This window comes from Lissotriton helveticus, chromosome 5_1 (genome assembly GCF_964261635.1).
Source record: "Lissotriton helveticus chromosome 5_1, aLisHel1.1, whole genome shotgun sequence".
In the NCBI taxonomy this organism is placed as follows: domain Eukaryota; kingdom Metazoa; phylum Chordata; class Amphibia; order Caudata; family Salamandridae; genus Lissotriton; species Lissotriton helveticus.
Window position 1 is genome coordinate 937,725,615 of NC_136065.1, and position 25,226 is coordinate 937,750,840.

Sequence of the window (25,226 nt, forward strand, 5' to 3'; positions counted from 1 at the left end):
CTATGACCCCACACAGCGAGGGTCTCGACTGTTGCCAGACTATAAGAAAGGTGCACGTGGTAGGCCGGCTCGCCATCCTTTTGCAGACCACTAGAACTACGCAGCAGCGATAGCCGGTGTGCTGCGCAGCGGTGGGGGAGGGGGGAGAGTTGCTTGGCAACAGCGATGTCACTGGTGAAGCCACTGTAAAAACACTGGCTTCCAACCACGTGGAAGCGCGCTCCGTATTGTCAAGCAGGGAAGCCGCGCGCGCACTCCCAGTCACAGCAAAATACGCAAATATGTATCACGGACGGTGGCGATACAACGGCAGAGTCGGAGGAGGCGCGCCAATGCGCTCCTGGTTAATGAACAACAGGTGAAGTGTGCTTGGGCTGCGGCGGTTCCAGGAATTAGTCTAGGGCAGGGGCATGTTGCAAGAGAAGCAACACGAGTACGCAGCAGGAACTGGTTGCGAATTCAACTGACCTCACTCAAGGGAGCTGCTCAATGTTCCCAAAATAAAGTCCCCTCCCCCCTCTGGTCTCCACAAATGCAACAGCGCGGGGATGCCTCCGGGTCACCAGGCGCTCTATAAATCGCTAAATAAATAAATAAATGTGCTCCATATGTGTGGCAGCGTGACGCCATGACACACTAAGGACGCCAAAAGAGCCGCGGCCGCTGCAACACAAGGCTGCTCGCTGCAGCCAGGGTATGCGCATAAGGAAGGGCGCGTTTCTGCAGTGTTTTACAAACGGAGGGAGGTATATCCGTCGAGTGGCCGCAGACGGCCAGCCAAACTAGAAGTCTGCAGACAATGCACAACTGTAGCCATAATTTCAACACGAATACCCTGTGGGTGATGTAGATTCTTCACTTTTGATCGAGTGCTCTTCTCTTTTTGGACCACACATTAGAGAGGCAGGGATGTGGAATTCCTATAGCCCGACGCCCTGGACATATTGTTTGGGGTCAAGGGCAACAAGTTTTAATGTGTATTTTGTTCTTGGGACAAGTAGGCCCAACCCCCTGCAGCACAAACCCTTTGGCTGCCAGTTTGCAGTGCCACATTAAGGGTCAGGGAAGGGCAATGCCTGCAGTTCAGTTAATTTGTGTGTGTATTTGATAATGCTGTTAAAACTTGTATTTATGGTTCATTAATTTAAAGCCTTTATTATTAGGGTGATCGCTGTAAGTAAATGTAAATTCTGACTGCAATACTGACAGTGGTTCCAGTATAGAAGTGTGTACACATGGTTTCAAAGTTTAGCAATATGTGGTTATGCATAAAGCTGCCAGAATACTCGGATTAGATGAAAATAGTTGCAGAAGCTTGAAAGCAAGATTAATGATCCTTTGCTTTCAATATAAAATGTTCCTAAAAAATGAAAGTAAGGGGAAAAATCATTTTGCTAAACTACTGTACATTTTCAGGTACCATTTCTTTGCAGCATCATTTAGTAAAATGTGTTGATGCATGCTAGTATTTACCAAAAATATTCATTTTGGAAAATCGGTGTAACCAGTTTCAATTAGATTATGGGAAACATAAAAAAGAAACAAACACTGGCAAAGCCAGTAGGTCTGAAATTGGTGGTCAGCTTTTTAGTTTTGGCAATGCGTGACTTGTTTTGGCATAGTTTTTGTAAAACCTTCTTGATGTGAGATCTGCTGGGCCCTCACCATTATAACAAGCATTGGCAAAAGCAAAAAATGTTTTTGGTCTAAAAAAAGTACGCACTGCCACATTAGTTATTAGCGCTGAACACAACTACTATGTGTGCCGATATGCTCCATGTGAAAGGTGCAGAATGCTGTCACGCACAATGAAACCAGCGGATACAGAGAGAGACAATTTTAATAAACACAAAAGGTCATGGTTAACGCCAGACCAAATTAGTGGCCCATTCATTAAAGAAAGTCTCAAAAGTGCACCATTGTTATATGTCCTTGAAATAAGTGCAGCTATATGGCTTTCGTGAATTCACAAGAATTTACAGTAGTAGGGTAAGAAATAGTACTCCTAGAAAATATTTGTGAACTGAATTTTAGCATGAGCAAATATGCATGTGTAGAGTTGCTCATGCGAAAACCTGATCGTTTGCAACATATTTTCCCTCCAACCACTGTTTCTCCAACTTTGGAAGAAGGTTTACGCTTGCCATTATCAGGAGTACATTTCCAACATTTCTCAGTATGGGGAAATATTAGGGAAGAGTTGCTGAACACCCTTAAAACATGCAAGTTAATAGGTTTGCACAGACTCAAAAGGGCATTTCAACCCTGGATCTATTGCTTACCACTACCTTCAGTCCCAGTATGTAGATCTGCCGAAACATGGCAACAAAGGGATTGCTAGTATTCAAACACTACTATGGTATGAGCCCTGGCATAATCCAAGAGACTATATAAGAGCTCTTATATAATGAGATTGCTGCCATAATTTGACCCGAACTACATGGCACCAAAGAGACAAGTGGATTTTGTAACAGGACAAGTAGATTTATGAAGCAACCTGTCCCATGGACAAGTAGATATTTTAATAAATTCCACACCTCTGGAGAGGTGAATATTACAACGCCATCGTCTCAAAACGCTGTCGATAAATTTAAGGATTCGGATGATGTTAACTATTTTTGGGATACCGACTATAATAGCAAACAAGTCAGGTCCCGGGCCGGCAGCCAATCACAGCGCGGCCCGGGAATGACGTCACGGGGGTGTCCCGGGCCGGCAGCCAATCGCAGTGCGGCCCAGGACAAAGGGGCGGGGCTTAAAAAACACTGCGAAACGCCCCCGAATCGCGTTTTCAAGAGAAAGCGCGATTGACAGCCTCTGTCTCCCAATGGCTAGCCTCCATTTATGGAGCTAGCCAATGAGAGACAGAGGCGGGTCATCGATCACATATACATCTCAAGAGGTTTTGCTAGCGCATGCGTACTTCGTACGCATTGGCTAGGCAAAACCTAAAAACAGACTTTGAAGGATGCCCTCCTGGGGGCAAGAAAGAGTAAACACGCCAAGGTGAAAACGTTTTAGAGCCGAACATAGCAAGATTGAGAGCATCAAGTCTGCCTTTTATTTCAACCGAGAATTTGCAAAACAGGATCAGAAAACGTGAAATTATTGTCAAAGCAGGATTAACGACGAATACAAATGGAACATTAATTTAAAACAAAAAATTGAATATTTGAAATAGAAAAAAAAATATTACAAAAATCGCAAAGTACAGCCATAGCATGCAAGAGTGCCCAAAACAGTGCTGTATATTTTCTTTAGAGAAGCAGAGAAAATCTAAACAAAAAGAACCTCACACTTGGGTAGGTGTTACCACTATGGTGCAAAGCCTTCAGCATGCTAATGTCCCATCTCAATTCATTAGTATCAAACAGTTAGTAATCGTGATAGCAAATGGAAGACTGAATGTAGCCCAAGGTGAACTTGAAATGTAATCCGACTATAAATATAATATCCTTTCTTTGAAACAGACAAAGAAAATACAGACTAGATTAACAGCTTAAACATATGCACCTATACAAGACCACTTGAAGTCTAACCATTTCCTGCTCAACTACCAGTCTTCATTCCAATAACACTGCTGCATGTACATCACAAAATTACACATCGAAGATGCCCTCCTGACCACAGGTGAACATAACACTCCCCCCTCTTTATCCTGCCTCCTTATATCACATAACCTCTCATCTATCTTTCACACAATTGACAACCCCACCCTACGGTCTTGAATGGAATTCACAGACAATGTCCTTTACTGGATCTCCTTCGACCTTTCCAACCAACTCCATTGAGTTCACACGGGCAACTTCAGGTCCCAAAAGATCATACGTTACCTGAATAATCTCCCAGGGTTCCATAATACCCAGTCATCAACCTCCACATGCGAAGACACTAATGGACAAGTTACTTACTTTTGGTAACACCTTTTCTGGTAGAGACATGATCTACCCGAATGTTCGTTACCATTGAACTTCCAGGCATCAGGCTGGAACCGGAACATTTTTGATAGCAGAACCCCTGCATGCCGATGGGTGGCACTGGTTGACTCTGCATGACATTGTACGCATCTGGTTTGTGGTCTATAGAGGCGCCACCCGGTGTGCCGACGTCAGCAGTTTTGCATGTTGGAGTTTCCAAGGAAGCTTTTGCTCGGCTGCGCTTTTTGTCTTGAGTGGAAAGAAACACAGTTGATGGACAGAATGTAGAACAATGTCATACATTCACCCCAGTACAAGGATCTGGGCCTAAATCCATCGTTTTTGCACTCCACACCACCCTGGGTTAGACACTGGCTATATGCAAATCAGCTCTGACCCTGTGCCTCAAGGGAATAGTCCAGTCCGAACTACCAAGCCATGTCTTTCCCAGACCGGAATCAAGCATCCAAGGACCGGTTTCTGGATATCAGCCTTCATCAGCCTGGATAGCTTGACTCCAGTGGTGTGGAGAGCCTGGGACTCACGTCTGAGCATACCCAGCACACTCGGGGTGAAAATTGCAAAAAACACAGTTGATGGACAGAATGTAGAACAATGTCATACATTCACCCCAGTACAAGGATCTGGGCCTAAATCCATCGTTTTTTTGCACTCCACACCACCCTGGGTTAGACACTGGCTATATGCAAATCAGCTCTGACCCTGTGCCTCATGGGAACAGTCCAGTCCGAACTACCAAGCCATGTCTTTCCCAGACCGGAATCAAGCATCCAAGGACCAGTTTCTGGCTATCAGCCTTCATCAGCCTGGATAGCTTGACTCCAGTGGTGAATCCGAAACCGGTCCCAGGATGCTTGTTTCCGGTCCAGGGAAGACATGGCTTGGCAGTTCGGGCTGGTCTGTTCCCATGATGCACAGGGTCAGACTGATTTGCATATAGCCATGTCTGAACTGGGGTGGCCGAGTGAGCTAAAGAATGGTGATGGATTAAACCCAGATCAGTTGACGGGGGGTGAGTGTTTGATTTGCTCAAACGCTCCGTCCATCATCCCCTTTTGTATCGCTTTGTTCGCCCTAAGTGTGGCAGGGAATGCTCAGACGTGATTCCCTTGCTCACTTGGCCACCGGATTCAAGATAGCCTGGCTGATGAGGATTATGAATCCGAAACCGGTCCCAGGATGCTTGTTTCCCGTCCAGGGAAGACATGGCTTTGCAGTTCGGGCTAGACTGTTCCCATGAGGCACAGGGTCAGACTGATTTGCATATGGCCATGTCTGAACTGGGGTGGCCGAGTGAGCTAAAGAATGGTGATGGATTAAACCCAGATCAGTTGACGGGGGGTGAGTGTTTGATTTGCTCAAACGCTCCGTCCATCATCCCCTTTTGTATCGCTTTGTTCGCCCTAAGTGTGGCAGGGAATGCTCAGACGTGATTCCCTTGCTCACTTGGCCACCGGATTCAAGATAGCCTGGCTGATGAGGATTATGAATCCGAAACCGGTCCCAGGATGCTTGTTTCCCGTCCAGGGAAGACATGGCTTTGCAGTTCGGGCTAGACTGTTCCCATGAGGCACAGGGTCAGACTGATTTGCATATGGCCATGTCTGAACTGGGGTGGCCGAGTGAGCTAAAGAATGGTGATGGATTAAACCCAGATCAGTTGACTGGGGTTGAGTGTTTGATTTGCTCAAACGCTCCGTCCATCTTCCCCTTTTGTATCGTTTTGTCTGGAGTGGAGCACAGGCCTCCTGTACTCCTTTCCGCCCATACCACTCCTGTCAAGAAGATCAGGACCGACTGGGCACAAGTCATTCATGTGGCTCCAGACTGGGCACAGAGAGTGTGGGATCCCGAGTTTGTGCATATGAGTATCAATCCTCCGATGAGGCTGCCCCTTTGGGAAGTTCTTCGGTTCTCTACCCAAACCTATACACTCTCTGCCTCCTTGCGTGAAGATTGAGCGTTGACAGTTAACGGCTGTTGACCTTCCTCCCGAAGTCTGTGAGGTTATTCCAGCAGCCAGATGTCCCTCCACGAAATCGGTATACGCCTGCCGATGGGGAATTGTTTTTTAAAATACTGTACCGAACGGTCTGTTGAGCCCCTGTCTGCTTCCCTTTCTGCTATTGTTCTCTTTATCATTTCTTTAGCCCAGTAGGGCCCTGCTCTTGGCACTCAAAAGGGCATCCTTTTGTCCCTTTCTGCTTTCCTTTGGTTGCCAGATCAACTGTCACTTTTTAAGTCTCCTATTGTACATAGATAGCTGAGGGGGCTTACTCATCTGTTTCTCCCTTCACCTTTCATCATGCCCCAGTGGGACCTTAATTTGGTTCTCACCTACCCGATGTGTGCACCTTTCAAACCTCTACGCAATTGCCCCCTCACTCTGCTCACTATAAAAACAGTTTTCTTTGTGGCAATAACTTCTGCCAGGAAGGCGAGCGAATTGCAGGTTCTGTCATCCCAGCCTCCTTACCTGACCGTCTTTCCAGGGAAAGTAGTCCTCTGCACTAGGGCTTCATTTTTGCCTAAGGTGGTGACACCTTTCCATCTAGGGCAACCTGTTACCGTGCCCACCTTCTATGCTCCTCCTCACCCCTCTACATAAGAGGAGAGTCTCTGCCCTCAGGACCTAAAAAGATCATGGTCATTCTACCCGGACTGCACTGAAGAGTTCCGGGTGGATGACCAACTCTTTGTGGGGGATGTTGGAGCATAGAAGGGGCGTACTGTACAGAAGAGGAACATCTCACGTTGGGTCATCCTCTGTATAAAGATGTAACGCCATGGCAAAGAAACAGACTCCTGAAGGCCTCTGGCCCATTCTACCAAGGCGAAGGCAGCTACCACTGCTCTTCAGCATGGTGTCCTGGTCCTTGACATCTGGCAGGCAGCCACGTGGGCGCCTCTTCACAAGTTCACCAAACGTCCCTGCCTGGACAACCAGGTCAGTAGCAAGGGCCTTTTTGGCCATCTGCTCTGCAGGACGTTTTGGTTTAAAACTTTTCAGGAGTCCCTCCTCCGGGATGGTATTGCTTGGGATCTGTTCAAAGGTAAGGCGTTTGCAGCTAGAGGTCTCCATCAGATGGGCAAGCTACTTACCTTTGGTAACTCCTTATCTGGTAGAGGCCTGATCTAGCCGCAGATTCCTTGCCGACCCACCCACCCTCCCCTGCAGTGGATTCGTTTTTAGAGTCAGAGCTGTTTCCCTTCAGGGTCCTGTTTTTTTTTTGTTTGGTTTTTTTACACACCATGGTTGGTCACTTCATGGATCTGCGCTTGTGGAAAGTCCCAGGATGCTTGTTACGGGTCCAGGAAGGACCTGGCTTGGCAGTTCGGGCTGGACTGTTCCTGCAAGGAACAGGGTCAAGACTGATTTGCATATGGCTAGGTCTAAACTGGGGTGGTGTGGTGAGAAAATAAATGATGGATTAAACCCAGATCATTGACACTGGGGGTGAATGTTTGCATAGTCCAGCATTCCGTCCATCAATTGTTTCTTGTGTGGGTCATTAGGAAAAGGCTTGATTTATTTCCCTCAACCTGTAGTGTTACCACTGTGGCCTCGAGACTCTTTAAGGGTATTGGGGCTGATGTTAGTATACATTTTAACATAGAGAGGAATTGTACAGTTCTCTGTGACTTTGACAAGGCTTCCATGAGAAAATAATCTTGGTCATGGAGGACGTGCACATTCACTTTGAGAAAAGTAGCTGGCCATTGAATCGCATGGCAGTCCATGATGTTGTCCAGGGGAGATACCCTTATAGGATAATGATGATCCAGATCTGGATCCCCTGGGAAATGTACATCAGTCTTCCCACGGGTTATCTGTGGGCTTTGGGTAAAACAGGGTCTTATAAGGACCAATAGGCGTAAAGGACTGCCTTTCGCATAGGAGGAGTGGTGAGGCAATGAAGACTGACACAGTAGGTGGTGGTGACGGCAGGAGGTGGATGAATGAGGAGGAAAGTAGGAGAGAGAGCTGGTACCCCTGTCCTTATGATTTTTAGGCCTCAAAGCTGGAGGGGAGTCCAAAGCTAACTGTTCATCCAAAGTTAGTTTACTCTTCCGAGGCAAAGTCTCCGATGGTGTTGCTGGAGGAAGCTTTGAGATTTACCCAGTTTAAGGGATGCATGAAAATCCATTTTGCCTCGCACCCAATTCCTCCAGCAGGTTCTGTAGGAGAGGTTGTTCAGAGTCATCTGAGTTAGCCGTCAATGGAATCTTGGGTATCAAAAGGGTCTTAAGCTTTGAAAGTTCAATGCTTGTGGAAGATCTAGGGGCTGAATAAGAGTCAGAACGGAAACGGTGTCAGCTCCAAATCCTTGGTCAGTGCCAACCGGAGCCCAAAGGTGGAGGAGGCCCGAAGGCTGTTTGTTTGGTTGTGAGAGGGCTCAATGCCAGACATCACAGGACATGGTACTTTGCGTTCTGCATGAGGCATCCTCAAAGGCTTGGTGTGGGTCGGTTAAGCATTAAAATAGACAAGATTACTTTAGATGCCAATGGATTTGTCAGCACATCATTGAAAAAACTCCAATTTGTAACACCCAATGAGAAGCATTGGTGTACACTAAAATATGACCTGTCATGAAATCAGCAACTCCTTTATTTCGCTATATGCTATGGTAAGAGCAAGTAGACAGGGTGGTTGGTGGCATTAAACAACAATTGGCAAAGCTAATAGGTCTCGCTTATACAAGAGCTATTGGCTTTGACAATGTGTTTTGCCATGTTGTACACCAGTGAGGCTGATATTCAGCATGGCTAACAGTTAGTGGAGTGTCCTAAAGTGGAGTGTCTGAATTTGTTGGAGTAAAACAGGGTTCTCCAAAGTCTGTCCTGGTGGGACCGAAACCATACCAGATTTTTAAGATAACTACATTTATCTAAATGGGGATATGCTAAAAATCTGGCATGGATCCAGCCCTCCAGAATCGACTTTGGAGAACCCTGGAGTAGAGTGTTGCAGAGTGGATTGGGGGGAGGAGGGGGGTAGAGTGCTGCAGAGTTAAGTAGAGGGGAGTAGAGTTCCGAGCCAGAGTGCAGTGTTGTGGGGTGGCGTAGAGTGGAGTGATTGAGGTAGTGGAGTGGGATGGAATAGATTGGATTAGGGTAGAGTGGGTTAAATTGACTGGGGTGGGGTAGATTAGATTGGTTTGGGGTGAATTGGATTGGCGTAGGGTGGAGTGAAGTAGATTGGATTGCAGTGGGTGGATTGGTTTGGGGTGAATTGGATTGGAGTGGAGTAGACTGAGTGGGGGGGGTCAGAGTGAGTGGGGGGGGTCAGAGTGAGTGGGGGGGGTCAGAGTGAGTGGGGGGGGTCAGAGTGAGTGGGCGGTCAGAGTGAGTAGGGGCGGTCAGAGTGAGTAGGGGCGGTCAGAGTGAGTAGGGGCGGTCAGAGTGAGTAGGGGCGGTCAGAGTGAGTAGGGGCGGTCAGAGTGAGTAGGGGCGGTCAGAGTGAGTAGGGGCGGTCAGAGTGAGTAGGGGCGGTCAGAGTGAGTAGGGGCGGTCAGAGTGAGTAGGGGCGGTCAGAGTGAGTAGGGGCGGTCAGAGTGAGTAGGGGCGGCCAGAGTGAGTAGGGGCGGCCAGAGTGAGTAGGGGCGGCCAGAGTGAGTAGGGGCGGCCAGAGTGAGTAGGGGCGGCCAGAGTGAGTAGGGGCGGCCAGAGTGAGATGGGGCGGCCAGAGTGAGATGGGGCGGCCAGAGTGAGATGGGGCGGCCAGAGTGAGATGGGGCGGCCAGAGTGAGATGGGGCGGCCAGAGTGAGATGGGGCGGCCAGAGTGAGTAGGGGCGGCCAGAGTGAGTAGGGGCGGCCAGAGTGAGTAGGGGCGGCCAGAGTAGGATGGGGCGGCCAGAGTGAGATGGGGCGGCCAGAGTGAGATGGGGCGGCCAGAGTGAGATGGGGCGGCCAGAGTGAGTAGGGGCGGCCAGAGTGAGTAGGGGCGGCCAGAGTGAGTAGGGGCGGCCAGAGTGAGTAGGGGCGGCCAGAGTGAGTAGGGGCGGCGGCCGCCAGAGTGAGTGGGGGGCGGCCAGAGTGAGTGGGGGGCGGCCAGAGTGAGTGGGGGGCGGCCAGAGTGAGTGGGGGGCGGCCAGAGTGAGTGGGGGATGGAGAGGCGGTCAGATAGAGGGGCGGTCGGATAGAGTGGAGTGGACTAAAATAGATTATATTAGAGTGTACTAGTTTAGGGTGGGGTAGATTGAAGTGGGTTGGATTGGGGTGGGCTGGAGTGGGGCGGACTGTTTTGGATTGGAGCGGGGCAGACTTTTGGATTGGGGCAGATTGTTTTAGATTAAAGTGGGACAGATGGCTTAGGATGGTAGTGGGGCGAACAGGAGTGGGGTGAGTTGGGAGGATTGGAGTGTGGTGGAGTGGAATAAGGTGAGTGGTTCGGGCTGGAGTGGGTTTGGTTGGTGTGGGGAGGACTGGAGCGGGGCTGACTTAGGTGTACTGCATGATTAGGTGTTAAAGCATCATTTCAGAAAGGACACAAAGAAACCATGTCACTTTGCAATAAAATAATCCTCAACTTTTGAGAACAGCGCCCACGAGGAAAAAGAAAAGAAAACATGAGTGCCAAGTGAGAAAATAAGGTTTGGCAAAATAAAAGAATGTTAACTATAGAAAATAAATCTTTGCAATTTTGTTTGTCCTGCTGGACATGTTTTTGCCAGTCACATGCCTTCTGTTTGTTGGACGCTAAAAGTTAAACAGAACAAACTAGTACCACAATCATGTCGTGAGCAACGGACGGGCACTGATCAAGTTGAATCAATCTGGGCTTGGTTCCTGCTCCATAGAGAGGAACGGAAACGTTAGACCTTCCAAGACGAGTTATGTTGTTGTAAAGAAGAGTGCTACGCAAGCCAACAAATAGTAAGCAAAGGGTGGGCTCCAAGCCCTTTTTGAGTACAACAGCATCTCGAAACCCTAATAATATTTTTTTTAAACTCTGACTTAAGGTAGTCATCCAAGTGCAACCTACTCTTCTTTTGCAACAAAACCTTCCACAAGACTGGCATATTAAGCACATAATTCTGGTCATACATAACAAAATGCACTGGAGTGACCTCTAGTAAGGAAATAAAGAAATACAATTTAAAAAAATAAAGAAATCGGATGAACAAGAACTGACATACCTTAGTTAAAAGACTATTAAGTTCATGGGGGTGCAATTTTACAACTTCCCCTAGTTGTTGTGCAGCTGCTTTCCTCGTCACTGGGGTAGTGCCAGTATCCAGCAAGATAAAAAGACGATCAAGCCTAAAAAAAAAGAAAAGTTACAATTATATATGCAACTTAAGTATAGGTACAAAGTAGTTCTAAAAGGAGAAAACACGTGAAGACGTTTGTACTGCTTTAGTTAGGGTAGGAATATTCCATCCAAAAAGGAAAAAAAGGCAGTTCTTATGTAACAAACATATATACTTAGGTATGGACAAATCTTGCAAACTATGGACATTTTGAAAATTTGACCGAAAGAGTGACAGTAGGTGCAATATACCCCAAAAACCATACCAAAGGCAAAGTAACAGGGCTTTGTTTTCCCCTACTATGAATTATAATTTCCTCTGCCAAATTTGAATGTGGTCACTTTACAGGCATCCTGGATCACCAACTAAGCAGTGCATTTGAAGGCAAAACAATGGCTGAGAATGAAAAAAATCCTCGATACTTTGAAAGTTTCAATTCTATTAAGGACACACAGGCGAGGATTATGCACATCTTTCTAATTTATTCCTTTTATCAGCAGCATCTTATAACCAAGCAATAACACAAACGACATTTCCCCAAAACACGTGGAAAGTGGAAATCCAGTCCAGCCAATCCAGGTCTTTTCAGTTCCTCGTCTACAGTGCTAATCCATATTCTGGTCCTTTCTTAAGAATGAAAAGAACAGTCACTAGTATGAAAAAACAAATAGTTCACATATGATGTAAAATCGTTCACATAATTAACCAAAATTCAATTTAGAATTAAACTTCAAAGAACTGTCACTATATAAAAAGGAAATTAGGGATTTCTGTAATAATTCTTTATAATAAGGATCCTTTATTAGGGAAGGTAAACTGAATATGTACTATTCTGTGAAGTGGGTTAATCCTTGCTTTTGTGTCCTTAATAAAATTGAAGCTTTCTTTCAAGGTAGCTAGGAAAATTGTCAATCTATGTTAGGACCTGAGGCAAAGATTATGCAAGTTAAAGCTAGCTTATCACTAGAGAGGCTAAATCCAGAACCTGTTTGAAGTTAATCCTCTTGAATGTGCGATCAGGGGACCAGTCAACTGCATTCTTAATGTACTCAAGCCTCTTGCCTAAAGAAAAGGCTTTGGACACCAAGGCCCCTCTCGCTGAATGAGCACCAAACAGATTGACATCAATACTGCCTCTTGAGTAATCCAGCAAACCACCCTGCGAAAGTAGGAGAGGAGAACGCTTTGAAAGGCTTCCTGAGAGGTGTTAGGAGTGGATGTTCTCATCCAGGTCTCAGATATCTCAGACCTATACATATCCCACTTAGAATTACCTAAAGTAAGCTGGTCTCCAAAGGCAGGCCAGCTGCTGACATTAACACTCAATCATGACCTTAGAGCCACCAATGGCGGATGTCCTTTGGATCGCCATGGTAAAGTCACTTTTAAGAAACCGGCCATTGCAGCGGAAAAGACTACTTTTTGGTACAAGGTGAACTTTGGCCTGCCATCAAATATATGAAAGTGATGGACCGACAAGACAGCGATTACAAAGCCCTTAGTCTGACACTATGTATTAAAACAACCTTACGCCATGAGAGTGGGGGTAACTTTGATATTGGAGCACTCCAGCCCACCAATAATCTTAGATCTATCAGGTGGGAGTGGGTAGTTAAAAACCCTGCAGCCCTTGATATTTTCAAGGGAATCCTTATTGCGGACTACAAACATCTGTCCAAACGTCCTAGCGACTTGATAAACGATACGATGGTAAAAAAGCATGCTATGTCAGGGGCGAAAATAAGAGATGTCTTGGGCAAGTCAAGAAGAAAAGAGAAACCATGCCTTAAACCCAAGTCTTGGTACAACAATGCTTGTAGAGTGGCTAAAGGTGAGCTCCTTGCGGCTATTAAAACTAAATCGCAAGTAGAGATTGCTAAATCTAGAGCACACCACAGGGAAGTGATTACAAATGCAAAGAGGGAGTGGGAAGATTCGCTATGGTCAAACCTGCGTGAGGCCCTCGCTAATAAGAACACCAAAGAATTTTGGAAAACTGCAGCTGTGGTCTCAAATGGGAACAAACCAGTGCTCGATTTTTTGATTCAACCAGAAGAGTTGGTAGCACATTTTAGTCAACTGTATGCAAATAAGCTCAGGATGACAAATGATCGTGGCATCTTACATTCTGGTGGTGTCCGATTTGAGCCCAATAATTAGCAATTCTCTCCTAGTGAGACCGAAAAGGCAATTCATTCCTGTGCTACTGGACGTGCCCCGGGACCTGATAGGATACCCAACGATCTATACAGAGAAAACTCAGAAATTTGCGGTCCATATATTAATCTGCTCACTAATAGTATCTTCTCGGGCTTGGAAATCCCCCAATCATGGAAGTTGGCAGAAATAGCTAACATCTTTAAGGGGGATCGTGCACTCCCAGTGAACTACAGGCCTCATACACTCTGCAGAAAATGTTCTGCAAACAGGTGCTCACCCATCTCCAGGATTGGATTTGTGAGGGGAACATCATTTCAGAGTGGAAGGCAGGTTTTAGAGCACAAGTGAGCACCTTAGATCAAATCTTCAGTTTCACTTGTATCTATTGCAGGGAAGTGGTGATCAACAACGGCAACTTGTATGTTGCCTTTGTTGATCTGCAAGCCGATTTTGATATGGTCCCCAGAGTAAAGCTATTGGAAGTTCTAGAAGGTATGTGTAGTAATTTGACCATACACCAACAGGTAAGTCACAAGTTCTGTTTATTGTTCAAAGAAGAAAACGCACCCTTAGCTGCAGGCACTGGGTGATGCTGAATATGACAGAACGAACATTCCACAGCAGCCTTCAAGTGAACGTTCTAAGGGTGAACCATCTCAGCGGAAAGAGCAGGGGGGGAAAAGAACGGTAGAGGGGACATGGGGAATATTACAACACCTCTTCCTTCCTAAGGGAAAAGGGAGCAGAGGAGTCAGAGCAGGAGAGATAAGAAGAGGAGGGGAAAGAAGAAAGTGGAAAAAACAGAAGAAGCAGTAGGGGGTAGAGGAGTAAGAAGTAGAAGAAAGACCAGGAAGAAATCAAGCAATAGAACATGAAGAGTCTCATGAAGTAGACCCTAGGTCAAATGACAGATTGAATAGGCAACAAACACTATTCACAATGAAAATCCTGATGCCACCCTGGCGCTTTACAAGGTCTGATACCTCTTCTCAACGGAGGCTCCCTTCCCAGCTCTTCTCTCTTCTCCACCCCATTGCTCACACTCAGTTCCTCACCAGTTTCTCCTGTGGCTACTCTGTTCATGCTCCATTTTTTTCCATTCTCCAAAGTGACCATGTTTTTGTGCACCTCTTTTATTCTTTCTGGGGCAAAATACTTGTCCCCTTTCCTGCCCAACCCTTCCGGTTTCCTTATGTAGACCAACTGACCTTGTCTTAGAACCTTTTCTCTGGTACCCCATTTCTTGTCATACCACCTCTTATACTTGTCTTGGCGTGACTCTACATCCCTTCTGAAGTCTTCCTTGTTCACTTTGACTGGCTCTTTAGGAAACAACCAGTTGGGTGACAACTTAAAGCCCGCTTTCCTTCCTCTCAATAATTCGAAAGGTGAGTAACCTGTGCTGAGGCTAGGTGTTGTGTGATATGACCATAACATATCCCTTAATGCCTGCTCCACCGGTAAACCAGACCTTCCAGCTAATTGAATGCAATCTTTCAACATTCTATTTGATCTTTCTACTTTACCATTTGACTTTGGACAGTACAGTGGAGAACGCACATGGTTCACAGACAAATCTCTTAGGAAGACCATAATTTCCTCCGACACCAACTGTACTCCGTTGTCTGTGACTAAAGTGGAGGGGATGCCTTCTCTAGAAAATGTGTCACTTAAAAACAATAAAATTGCCTTAGTGTCGATATTGTGTACAAATTTGAGCGATCCAATTTGAGTGGTAGTCTATAAGTACCAGTAGATACAATTCATGTGAACCCTTGACATGTAGGGGCCCCGTGATGTCCAGTCCTAGCTTGTCCCATGGTGCTTCAGGAACTTGTACCGGAATGAGAGGAGCCCTCCTTATGGTTCGGGACCCACACGCATAACACTCTTTGACTTTATCTTCCATTAATTGATCCATTTTAGGGAACCAATACTCAGATCTTAACTTTGCTTTGCAGAGGCTTCTGCCCATATGTCCTTCATGTGTGAGGTCCACAATATGATTTAACAACCCTACCGGGGGAACTATCTTTCCTGACTTGTACACGTTTTCCCCAACAATAGATAGGTCATCTTTCACATTCCAAAACGGCTGCAAATCCCATGGCAAATCTTTACATTTACTAGGCCACCCTTCAACTACCAGTTTTTTAACCTTTTGAATGACATCATCTTTTTCCATGTTCATGTTCCAGAAGTCTTTTGTGATGGCTGATTGTCTTATCTCTAAGACCATGTTTTTTTCCATGTCATCCTCCAAATCACATTTTACCGGGGCCCTGGATAAAAAATCAGCTACCTTGTTTTGAGGACCAGGAAGATGTACCATCCTGAAGTTATACCCTTGTAGACCAATGCACCATTTTGCAATCCTTGGTGTCATGTTTTCTACTTCTTTTTTGCTGAATAAAGACAATAGAGGTTTGTGGTCTGTGTGCACTTCAAATGGTATTCCCCATACATAAAAGCTGACGTGCCTCACCGCCCAGTATACCGCCAGTGCCTCTTTTTCCAGTGGAGTAATTCTGTTCTGACACCGTGAGGGTTCTGGACGCAAAAGCTACCACATTTATCTTTGAATCTTGCTTTTGAGCCAATGTGGCTCCAATATCTTTAGCACTGGCATCGGTGAAGATTACTGTGTCTTTTTCCACATTGAACTTCCCTATGAAAGGTGCAGATATGATCGCTTTCTTGATATTCTCTATTGCTGTGATCTGTTCAGTTCCCCATTTGAATACCGCATCCTTCTTCACCAGGTCTCAGAGGTTGGGAAATCATTGCAAAGTTCTTTATGTATTTCGACATGTACTCTGCCAAACCTAAAAAAGACAGGATTTCATCTCGGTTTACTGGGATAGGAGCTCTTCTTATTGCGTCCACCAGATCTATCTTAGGTTTTATGCCCTCCTCCGATATTGTATGGCCAAGGTAGTCCACTGATGATACACCTATTTTGCATTTGCTTTTCTTAGTTTTAAACCCCACTTTTCTCAGCTCTTCTAGCACAGTGCGTGCATTGCAGTCATGTTCTTTCTCATTAGACCCATAAATTAACACATCGTCCTGGAAACACAGAGTTTTAGGGTAATCCTTCAGCACATGTTGCATAGCTCTTTGGAAAGCAGAGGCTGCAGATGCCAGCCCAAACGGCATTCTCAAGAACTTGAAGTTGCCGAATGGGGTGGTAAAGGCAGTCAAGAGCTGGGAATCAGGATGTAACCTGCTCTGATAATATGCTGAGGATAAGTCCAGGACACTGAAAAATTTGGCCCCTTGAATTGTACTTAACATTTCATTAATTCTCGGCAATGGGTGTCTGTCGACTTGAATGTTTGCATTTAAGGACCTTAAATCTACACAAAGTCTTATGCTCCACCCCCCATCCTTAGTCGTGATAACAATGGGCGCCAACCAAGCCGAGCTTTCAACTTCTTGTATGACACCTTGACTCTTCAACCTTTCGATCTCTAGTCTCAGTGGTTCTCTCATCATCAAGGAAATGGAGCGTGTTTTATGTACTACCGGGATTGAACCCTCTTTAAGGACAATTTTATGCATGTAGTTTTTCAATAAACCCAGCTTATCATTGAACACATCCGTGAATTCCTCCACCAAATCAGATCCAATGGCAGGAGGCTCTATCAACATTACTTGTTCGTGATTGTTGGGATCAAGTTTAATCCCCAATTCCTTCTGATGCCTCCACCCTAGCAAACTCGAACCCTGTTGGGTTATGTACACTTTGCCAACAGTGTGCCTATCTCTAAATGAAATCCTCATCCTAACCATGCCTTCTAGAGGTATGGGTCCTTTGTTGTAACCAGCTGGAGAGAGGTCTGCTTTTTCCGGCTCTAACATCCCCTCCCCAAATCTCTCTTCAAAATCTTTCTTAGCTATCAATGTGAACGGAGAACAAGAATCAGCATATACCATAAATTTCTGGCCATCCAACCCAACTTCACAGCTAGGGTATTTTATTTCATCCTCTACTTCAGAATCTTTAATTTGAAAGATATAGGTTTTTACCTCCTCCCTCTCTTCCTCTGGATTCTCAACCAAATGCACTTTGGGTCCAACAACATTACAAAACTTTGCATCGTGCCCCTTTTTGTTACACTTCCTACACATCATATTTCTGGCTGGACACTTCCAATTGTTTGCCAAATGATTAGCACTGCCACACCTATAACATTGCAATTCCTCAACTTTCTTCTTAACTTCCTCTCTGCCTCTAGTTCCTATCTTGCAGACATCCTCTTCACTAACAATAGTTTTAGAATTATTCTTTTCTGACCCTCTCATCTCTCTCATACAATGGGCAGTGTGTTCCAAACCTTTTGCTATACTGATGGCTTCCTCAAGATCTGGATTACGTGTAAGTAACTCCTCCCGAACCTTCTGATCATTTGTACATCTGACCAGCTGGTCTCTGATCAAGGAATCTGTTAGTGGCCCAAATTCACAGGTAGCTGACATACCTCTTAGAACAGCAATATACGAAGATACTTTCTCCTCCTTCTTTTGAACTCTTTTGAAAAACGTATGCCTTTCTAAGACTACATTGCCGTTTTGAAGTGTGCCTCAAGTTTCTTTAACGTGTATTCATATACATCACCCACCTGTTCTTCTTCTAAAGGCTCATCCTCAACTAACCTTCCAGTGATATCTTCAAAGACCTTTCTGCCCCGAATCCACAAATTGTGCAATAAGATGTGTTGCTTTCTTGTACTCGAGTAGTTTCTTCCCCCAATGGCAATTAAATACGATTTAAATATACCCTCCCATCTTTTCCATGGAATGTCAGGTTCCCCCAATTTATTCAGGAAGGGAGGTGGCTGATTCATCCCTGAGCATGCCATGTGGACACAGGAAAGAGTTAAACTTGGGTTTAGAATTCGTTAAGTTCAAAAATCTGAAAATCTGAGTACATCCAACACCACTTCTGCTCATTTCAGTATAAGTTCGCACAAATGATGACGAAAGAATGAACAATGTTCAATAAAAATAGTGTCACTTCAAACAGTTAAGTTATACATTAGATTAAGGCAAAGCTCCAGAAAATCTATAATAATAATACTCACAATAACAATGCCCTTACATGTTTATCCACACGTTTTTTGTTATGTTTTCAAAACACCCTCAATTTGTTAAGTCAAACGTTTTACTTTAGTTTATATGAAAGTCTCGAGTCCTGTTTCTATAGCCGACGCATTACTGCCTGTCCCGCCCCTCTAGAAAATAGAGGCGGGAACTCTCTCTGTGGTGGATTCAACGCAGAAGCTCCTTCACGTTGTGTTTCAGCTTCCACAGAAGAAGCTAGAATTGCGCTACTGAACAACGTTGTTTAGCCCCTAAAGCCTGTTTTGAGCTCTGAAACCGTTGCCACACTCTTATGAATTCTCCCCCCAGAAGGTAATTTCCTGGTCCGTTTCCGTACAGTGTTAGCCAAGAAGATTTCGCCGCTGGGAACACCAGACGCTAGGCTTTCCCACCACACCACGGACTCACGGCGCGGACCAGAGCGCTTAGAAACCTCCACACTCTAAGCATGCGTGAAGTTAAACTTTACACACGATCTTCACTCCGGACCTCACAAGGGCCACGAAACTTGACTCGATCCTCCGCCGGGGCCACAACACTTCATTCGAATCGCCGCCACAGACACCAACGCAAAACCATGTATAGGAACAGGAGTCGTCGATTACGCTTTCCTTTTCCGCTTTCACACAGGGGCAACAGAGGCGGAAGGTTAGAATTTAACTTCACAAAGCATCGCACCACCGACGAGTCCAAAAGCAAATTAAGGACTCACTCCATCAATTTTCTCCAAACTCGAGGCACTCACCGTCATGAAGGAGACCCACTAGACAGTTCAACAAGGACAGGCAGACTCGCCAAAGTGTTCTCAGCTCACCGGAAAATTCACCTTACACTGTGTGAATAGCCTTTAACTTCTTCATCCAGGGGTCCAGTGCCTCAGCTGAACCTGAGCACTTAATCGACCCTGAGCCACCACGAGCCACCTGCAGACGAACAATCACAGGGAAGGATGCGCCGCTGTCCCTGTCACAGCATCCCGTCCTCGTCGCCACAAAAGGTGTAGTAATTTGACCATACACCAACAGGTAAGTCACAAGTTCTGTTTATTGTTCAAAGAAGAAAACGCACCCTTAGCTGCAGGCACTGGGTGATGCTGAATATGACAGAACGAACATTCCACAGCAGCCTTCAAGTGAACGTTCTAAGGGTGAACCATCTCAGCGGAAAGAGCAGGGGGGGAAAGGACGGTAGAGGGGACATGGGGAATATTACAACAGTATGCGAGTGCCGGCTCCCCTTCTGAACATTTTAAGGCTACATAGGGATTCAAGCTAGCCTGGCTGAAGAAGGGTGACATAACCAGAAACCGGTCCCAGGATGCTGGATTCCGGTCCAGGGAAGACCTGATCTGGCAGTTCGGTCTGGACTGTTCCCATGAGGCACAAGGTCAAGACTGATTTGCATATGGCTTGGTCCAAATTGGGGTGGCATAGTGGGCAAAAGAATGATGTATTTAAACCATATCTTTTGACTGGAGGAGAATGTTTGCATTGTCAGCATTCCGTCCAACAATTGTTTGCTGTAACACTTTTCGCCCTAAGTGGGATAGGTATGCCCAGACTTGGGTCCCTTGCTCACTGTGCCACTGGATTCAAGCTAGCCTGGCTTAAGAAGGGTGACATACCCTGAAACCGGTCCCAGGATGCTTGTTTCCGGTCCAGGGAGGACCTGGCCTGGCAGTTCAGTCTGGACTGTTCCCATGAGGCACAGGGTCAAGACTGATTTGCATATGGCTGGGTCCAAACTGGGGTGGCGTAGGTGGCAAAAGAACGGTGGATTTAACCCAGATCTTTTGACTGGGTGAAGGTTTGCATTGTCAGCATTCCGTCCATCAATTGTTTGCGGTTATACATGTGGATACCCTGGCACAAGCGAGGTGCGGGGAAAACTGGGCATTAACGGAGGCGTTCCATATTGACAAAGGAGTAAGACAGAGGTGCGCATTAGCACCCACCTGGTTTACCCTGTACATAAATGAGGTTATGAACTTCTTGAGCAGGGATGGTTGTGACGCACCAAGAATAGGAGGACGAAGAGTTCCTGCACTCCTCTTTGCGGACAACACCCTGCTTATTTCTAAGTCGCCTCAGGGGCTCCAACAGTTGCTGAACGACTTTCAGGCAATTTGGCTGGAACGGGGGCTGGAGCTAAATAGCTCTAAAACTAAATGTATGCGTTTTCCCCCCCAGACTAAAGGTAAGAAGCAGTTGTATGTGGGTGGCACCCCTTTAGAATTAATGGCCGAATTAGATTACCTTGGCATTAAACTTACCCAGAATTTGAGTTGGGTTCCACAGATGGGGAGGGCACAGCTATCCCTGATCCAACAAACGGCAAATATAGCGAAAATCCATAGGAAAACTATATCCAGATGGGTGGCACCGGCGCTAGAGATTTATATTGTCAAAGCTCTAGGTGCAGTTTTATACGGTGCAGAGCTGTGGGACAGCTCAAAATCTAGTCACTTGCCAGTAATAGAACAGATTTTTTAGATCTCTGCTAAATCTTCCGGTGTCCACCCGTTGACTCCCCTCTACTTAGATCTAGGCCAGAAAAAAGTTACTCATAAAACTGAGCTTAGAATACTTATGTTCTGGCACCGGCTATGGTCTACCGCAGCACTCGAGTCATATAGGGTGAGCCTCCATGAATTAATGACACAAACGTGTGGGCAAGATCTGTGGTCGTGGACCCTTAAGAATTTGTTACAGATGCTAAGCCTAGGTGCATACTGGGATCAACCAGAAACCTTGAGTCAGATTAACAAATCCAGACTCAAAGCGGTTTACTGGGGTATTGTTGAGACTGATCTTGTAATTAATTGTAAAGGATCACTTTCGGCTGCTTTTATCAATGTTAAACCGATTACGTCAATCAAGGACACTTAAGACGAAATTGTACCTCCTTTAGCAAGGAAACTATACCTACAGTTTAGGTATGGCTGCCTACCTGTAAATACTTTTAAAAGTAAATGGTGTAAAGCAGGAGACATGGTGGATGGAAGTTGTACCTGTTGCCAATGGGGACGAGTCACTCTAGCATGTTTTTTTTTTCTGTACCTTGTACAGTCAGTTTCGATCCAAATGGATAGCCCCACTATGTAGAAACTTGGGAGTAAGCAAATATAAGGAGGAGTACAGAATACTGTACACAAATACATCTCGTATTACCGTGTTCTGTACAGCCAAGTTTCTAACGGCAATATGGATCAGGCGTGCCAAGTGTTCCCTTGATAGTCCCTAAGCTGACCCGGATTGCAGGGTCTTGTTAAACTGTATCATGTATCTCGAACTATTCTGTGTGGACTATGTTTTTTTTTAAATGAACCAAGACATTCATTGTTTTTTATTGCTGTTATTAAAGTATTTTTTTGATGGATTTCTCTGGTCCATTTTAGAATGTAATTATCGTTTCACTGTGCTGCTTTTGTAAAGGACTGTGAACGTGTATTTTAAATGTTTAATGTTTTGTGTTGCAAATGCCTGTGCTGTATGTTGTACTTTTATGATCTATAGTGATCGAAATAAAGTCATTTGAACTGAACTGAACTTTCATATGGTTTCAGGCATTCCGCCTCGTACTACCAAGGATTGTCCTTAAATGCTGGATGACAGATTACTAGTTTATGGGTTTTGGTATTTGTTCCTACTAAAAAGGTAACTTTGTGCAAAGTAAGTATTCTGCCAAATATATCCAATACTAAAGTAAGACGCCCATGTACAGGATAATAAGCATAGTACTCGGAAGAAAGGACTCGGTAGAGGAACTATGTTGGCATTGCGCTGTCTAGATTGGCTGACGCTAGTTGAACTCTTATGAGCTTTACCCCTAGTGTTCATGGGACTTGTAGTTTTTCTGATGCTTAACATGGCTTTTTAATTAAAAAAAAACGAAGAAAGAAAGCATAATCCTTGCCTATGGTCCCGACATAGAATTATAAAGAGCTACAATTCAGTACCTGCATTCCTACGAAATTATATGGGGGTTGTCAGACTGCTTCATGTATGCGGAGATACCCTTGTGCTAATCAATAAGGGCTAAATCAGAGGAGGCTAATGAACATTATAAATACAGACAATATAGTTGCTGGTGTCATGCAGATTTCTGGCACCACTGATTTTACTTTTTGATTTTTAACCAACAGCTTTCGTATAAGATACATTGACAATTTAGCTTAATTCTGTTTTCCTTGCTTTCAAATACGATAAATGTGATTTGCGGAGGCATTTTGAAACCAAACAGATCTAAAGGAAAAGGCGCTTGATAATTTTACTCTACTTGGTTTGCAAACATGTGCATGCATTTCCCTGTAGACAATGGACCTCATGCAATACGTCATTTAAATGGGAGGTGTAGGACTGAAAACCAGCTGAGCTACTCTTAAGTTAGCTGTTTTTTCAGTCAATCGAGTGGCAAACAAACACTATACAAATACACGACTAAAAGGGCTTCCGAGAAGACGGGAGGGACTTCATTAATGCGCTAATGCCACATTAGTATGGAGAAATTGCTACACTCCGTACGTTACACATGCAACTTGCATACACTCTTTGTGGCTACAATCAGAAAGCACACAATTGAGTAAAGAAAACCAGTGTCGTTTCGACATTCATTTCTAAAGGACTTGGCATCATGGGTAATGCAATCAGCACTGATTAAGTTTCACAAAATGCACGCTTCTCACAAACAGTGTAAAGGACTGGAGTCCTACCATATGAGAAACGCATGCAAAGTAAACATTCTGGTATATGCACACTGAATTCACTGCATTTAAGTCCTAGGTGCAGTACAGTTAGCGTGCCCACTTATACCACAAGGTTTACTCTGCATGTATTGTCCTATTGGAAGGGATGTGTTGGGAAATCATGCAATTCACGTGGGGTCCAGAGAACTTGCAAAAGGAAACTGCAAATAAATGTTCTACGGCCAAATTAAGCCAAAGTGCAAACAGACCAACTACAAAGGAAAATATGTTTTTCCCTGGCTACTGTACAGATGTTAAAACCCTAGAATCCCACCACAAAGTGGATGAGTGAGGGGCATGGGGAAATGTCACAAGCAGGTCACAAGATCAAAAGGAGAAACTCTGAAGAAGTAAATGAAGACGACATGGCAAGGAGATCAGTAATTATTTCAGAGAAACCCTCAATACCTATCCACACTTCACAACAAAGTCACAAAAGGTGATGCAGATACCAAAGTGACAGGTGTGAATGAGGTATAACAGGAGGGAGACAATTACCTTCCACATCAAGAGATGAACATCAAGGAACTCTAAAGTAGGGGAGTAGGCAGTGGAACAGCATTACCTGCAATAAACGCATAACGTCACGCAAAAGTCAGGAAACTCATTAGATTGGCAAATGCAGCGAGATGTAAGAGACTTACCAGCAGGCGAGCCTGAAATCAATGAGACACAAATATAACTAAAATCTCACTGAGGGAAGAAATTGAGACTTCCAATCATTCCAACAAAGACAATGAACCATATAAGAGTTCAGCTCAAGCAACAATCTTTCAAGATTGTGCCACGGACGCAGTATGGAGACCATATCTGAATGAATCTGTAACTGGAAAAGTCACCAGGCTACAGAGAATAACTAGGTATGCTACTTATGCAAACAGATACGAGTTTAAACGGTCCATGGTTTACTAGAGTCCACTATATGTGCCACAAAAGAGCAAAAGGAGCAAAGATCCTTCTAGAGATAGATAAAATGTTGAACATTTTATGACAGTGTCACAGTAGCAATGTAAGCTGAAAGACTGGCAAAAACACATACGGAGGGAAATGGATATCAGTTAAGAGTCTGAGAAGAAATCCAGACAGAGGAATGCACAATTTACATATTTAAAGGAAAACTCAGAACGTTAATGGAAACATGTAGTAGGTAAACCTATTCAGACTTGTGATTGGCTAACTTGGCACAGTGTCCATAAATGATAAACCCAATGAGGGACAATGGAAAGGAATGGTCAGAAATACCTACCAGGAATGGACTGACTACAGGTGCTATACTTAGCCTCCATGTACAGCTGCAGTATAACAGCAAACAATAAGCACTCTGTAAACTGCCTGTCAGGGCGTACGTCTTCACTAAATCTTATTTTAGAATAAGTTATTCTCCTGTTTTAAGTTGGAACTAGTTGCCAAGAGACTCAACTTTCCTACAAATAGAGATTAAGTAATGTGTGCTCCACTCCACCCTTGTGGTTTTATTTCCAGGCAATCTTGTATGTTTGTTTGCTCTTTTTGTTCCTTTTTAGGTCGAGCCTAGGCAGCACATACACGGTCTCGAGACATGTTGTATTCACTCCCTGTGCTTACAGCCCGCCTCTAGCTTTAGACTGGCTTTTGCCAGTGTCCTTTAATAAAAACTTTTTTTTTTAAGTGGGTTATAGTTCCCTCTAGTCCCACCTTTGTCTCAATTGTTAACTCAAACGGAGTATCGCTGCAGAACTTGTCCTCCTCCACTTATGCCATGGTATTTTGTGTCTTTGGAACTTTTTTTTTTTTACATTCAGACTGAGCATTTTCCACTTAGCATGGCACCTTATTCACGGCCGTCACACTCTAATGTAATCAAGCACTTCCCTCAAGTGTATGTTTGTTGTGGCACTCTTTGCCACAACATACTTTGCGCGATGTTCTTTTAATTTATGCCTTTGGAGGCCTGAGCCCTTAACGCAGCACCAGATTCATTTTTATTTACATCGAGCACTCCTTAGAAGTGCCTGCGCCTTTAAATCCTGGCTTCAGCTCTC

General features: G+C 44.9%; 1 protein-coding gene across 2 annotated transcripts in view; it reads right to left on the reverse strand.

The window, feature by feature from the left end:
- BTAF1 (B-TFIID TATA-box binding protein associated factor 1) overlaps positions 1-25,226 on the reverse strand; it is a 984,515-nt gene that overhangs the window by 924,966 nt on the left and 34,323 nt on the right. For both annotated transcript variants that reach the window (XM_078643429.1, XM_078643428.1), the window contains exon 2: positions 11,082-11,205. In XM_078643429.1, the coding sequence (XP_078499555.1) occupies positions 11,082-11,205 (124 nt within the window). The remainder of the gene's footprint in view (positions 1-11,081; positions 11,206-25,226) is intronic.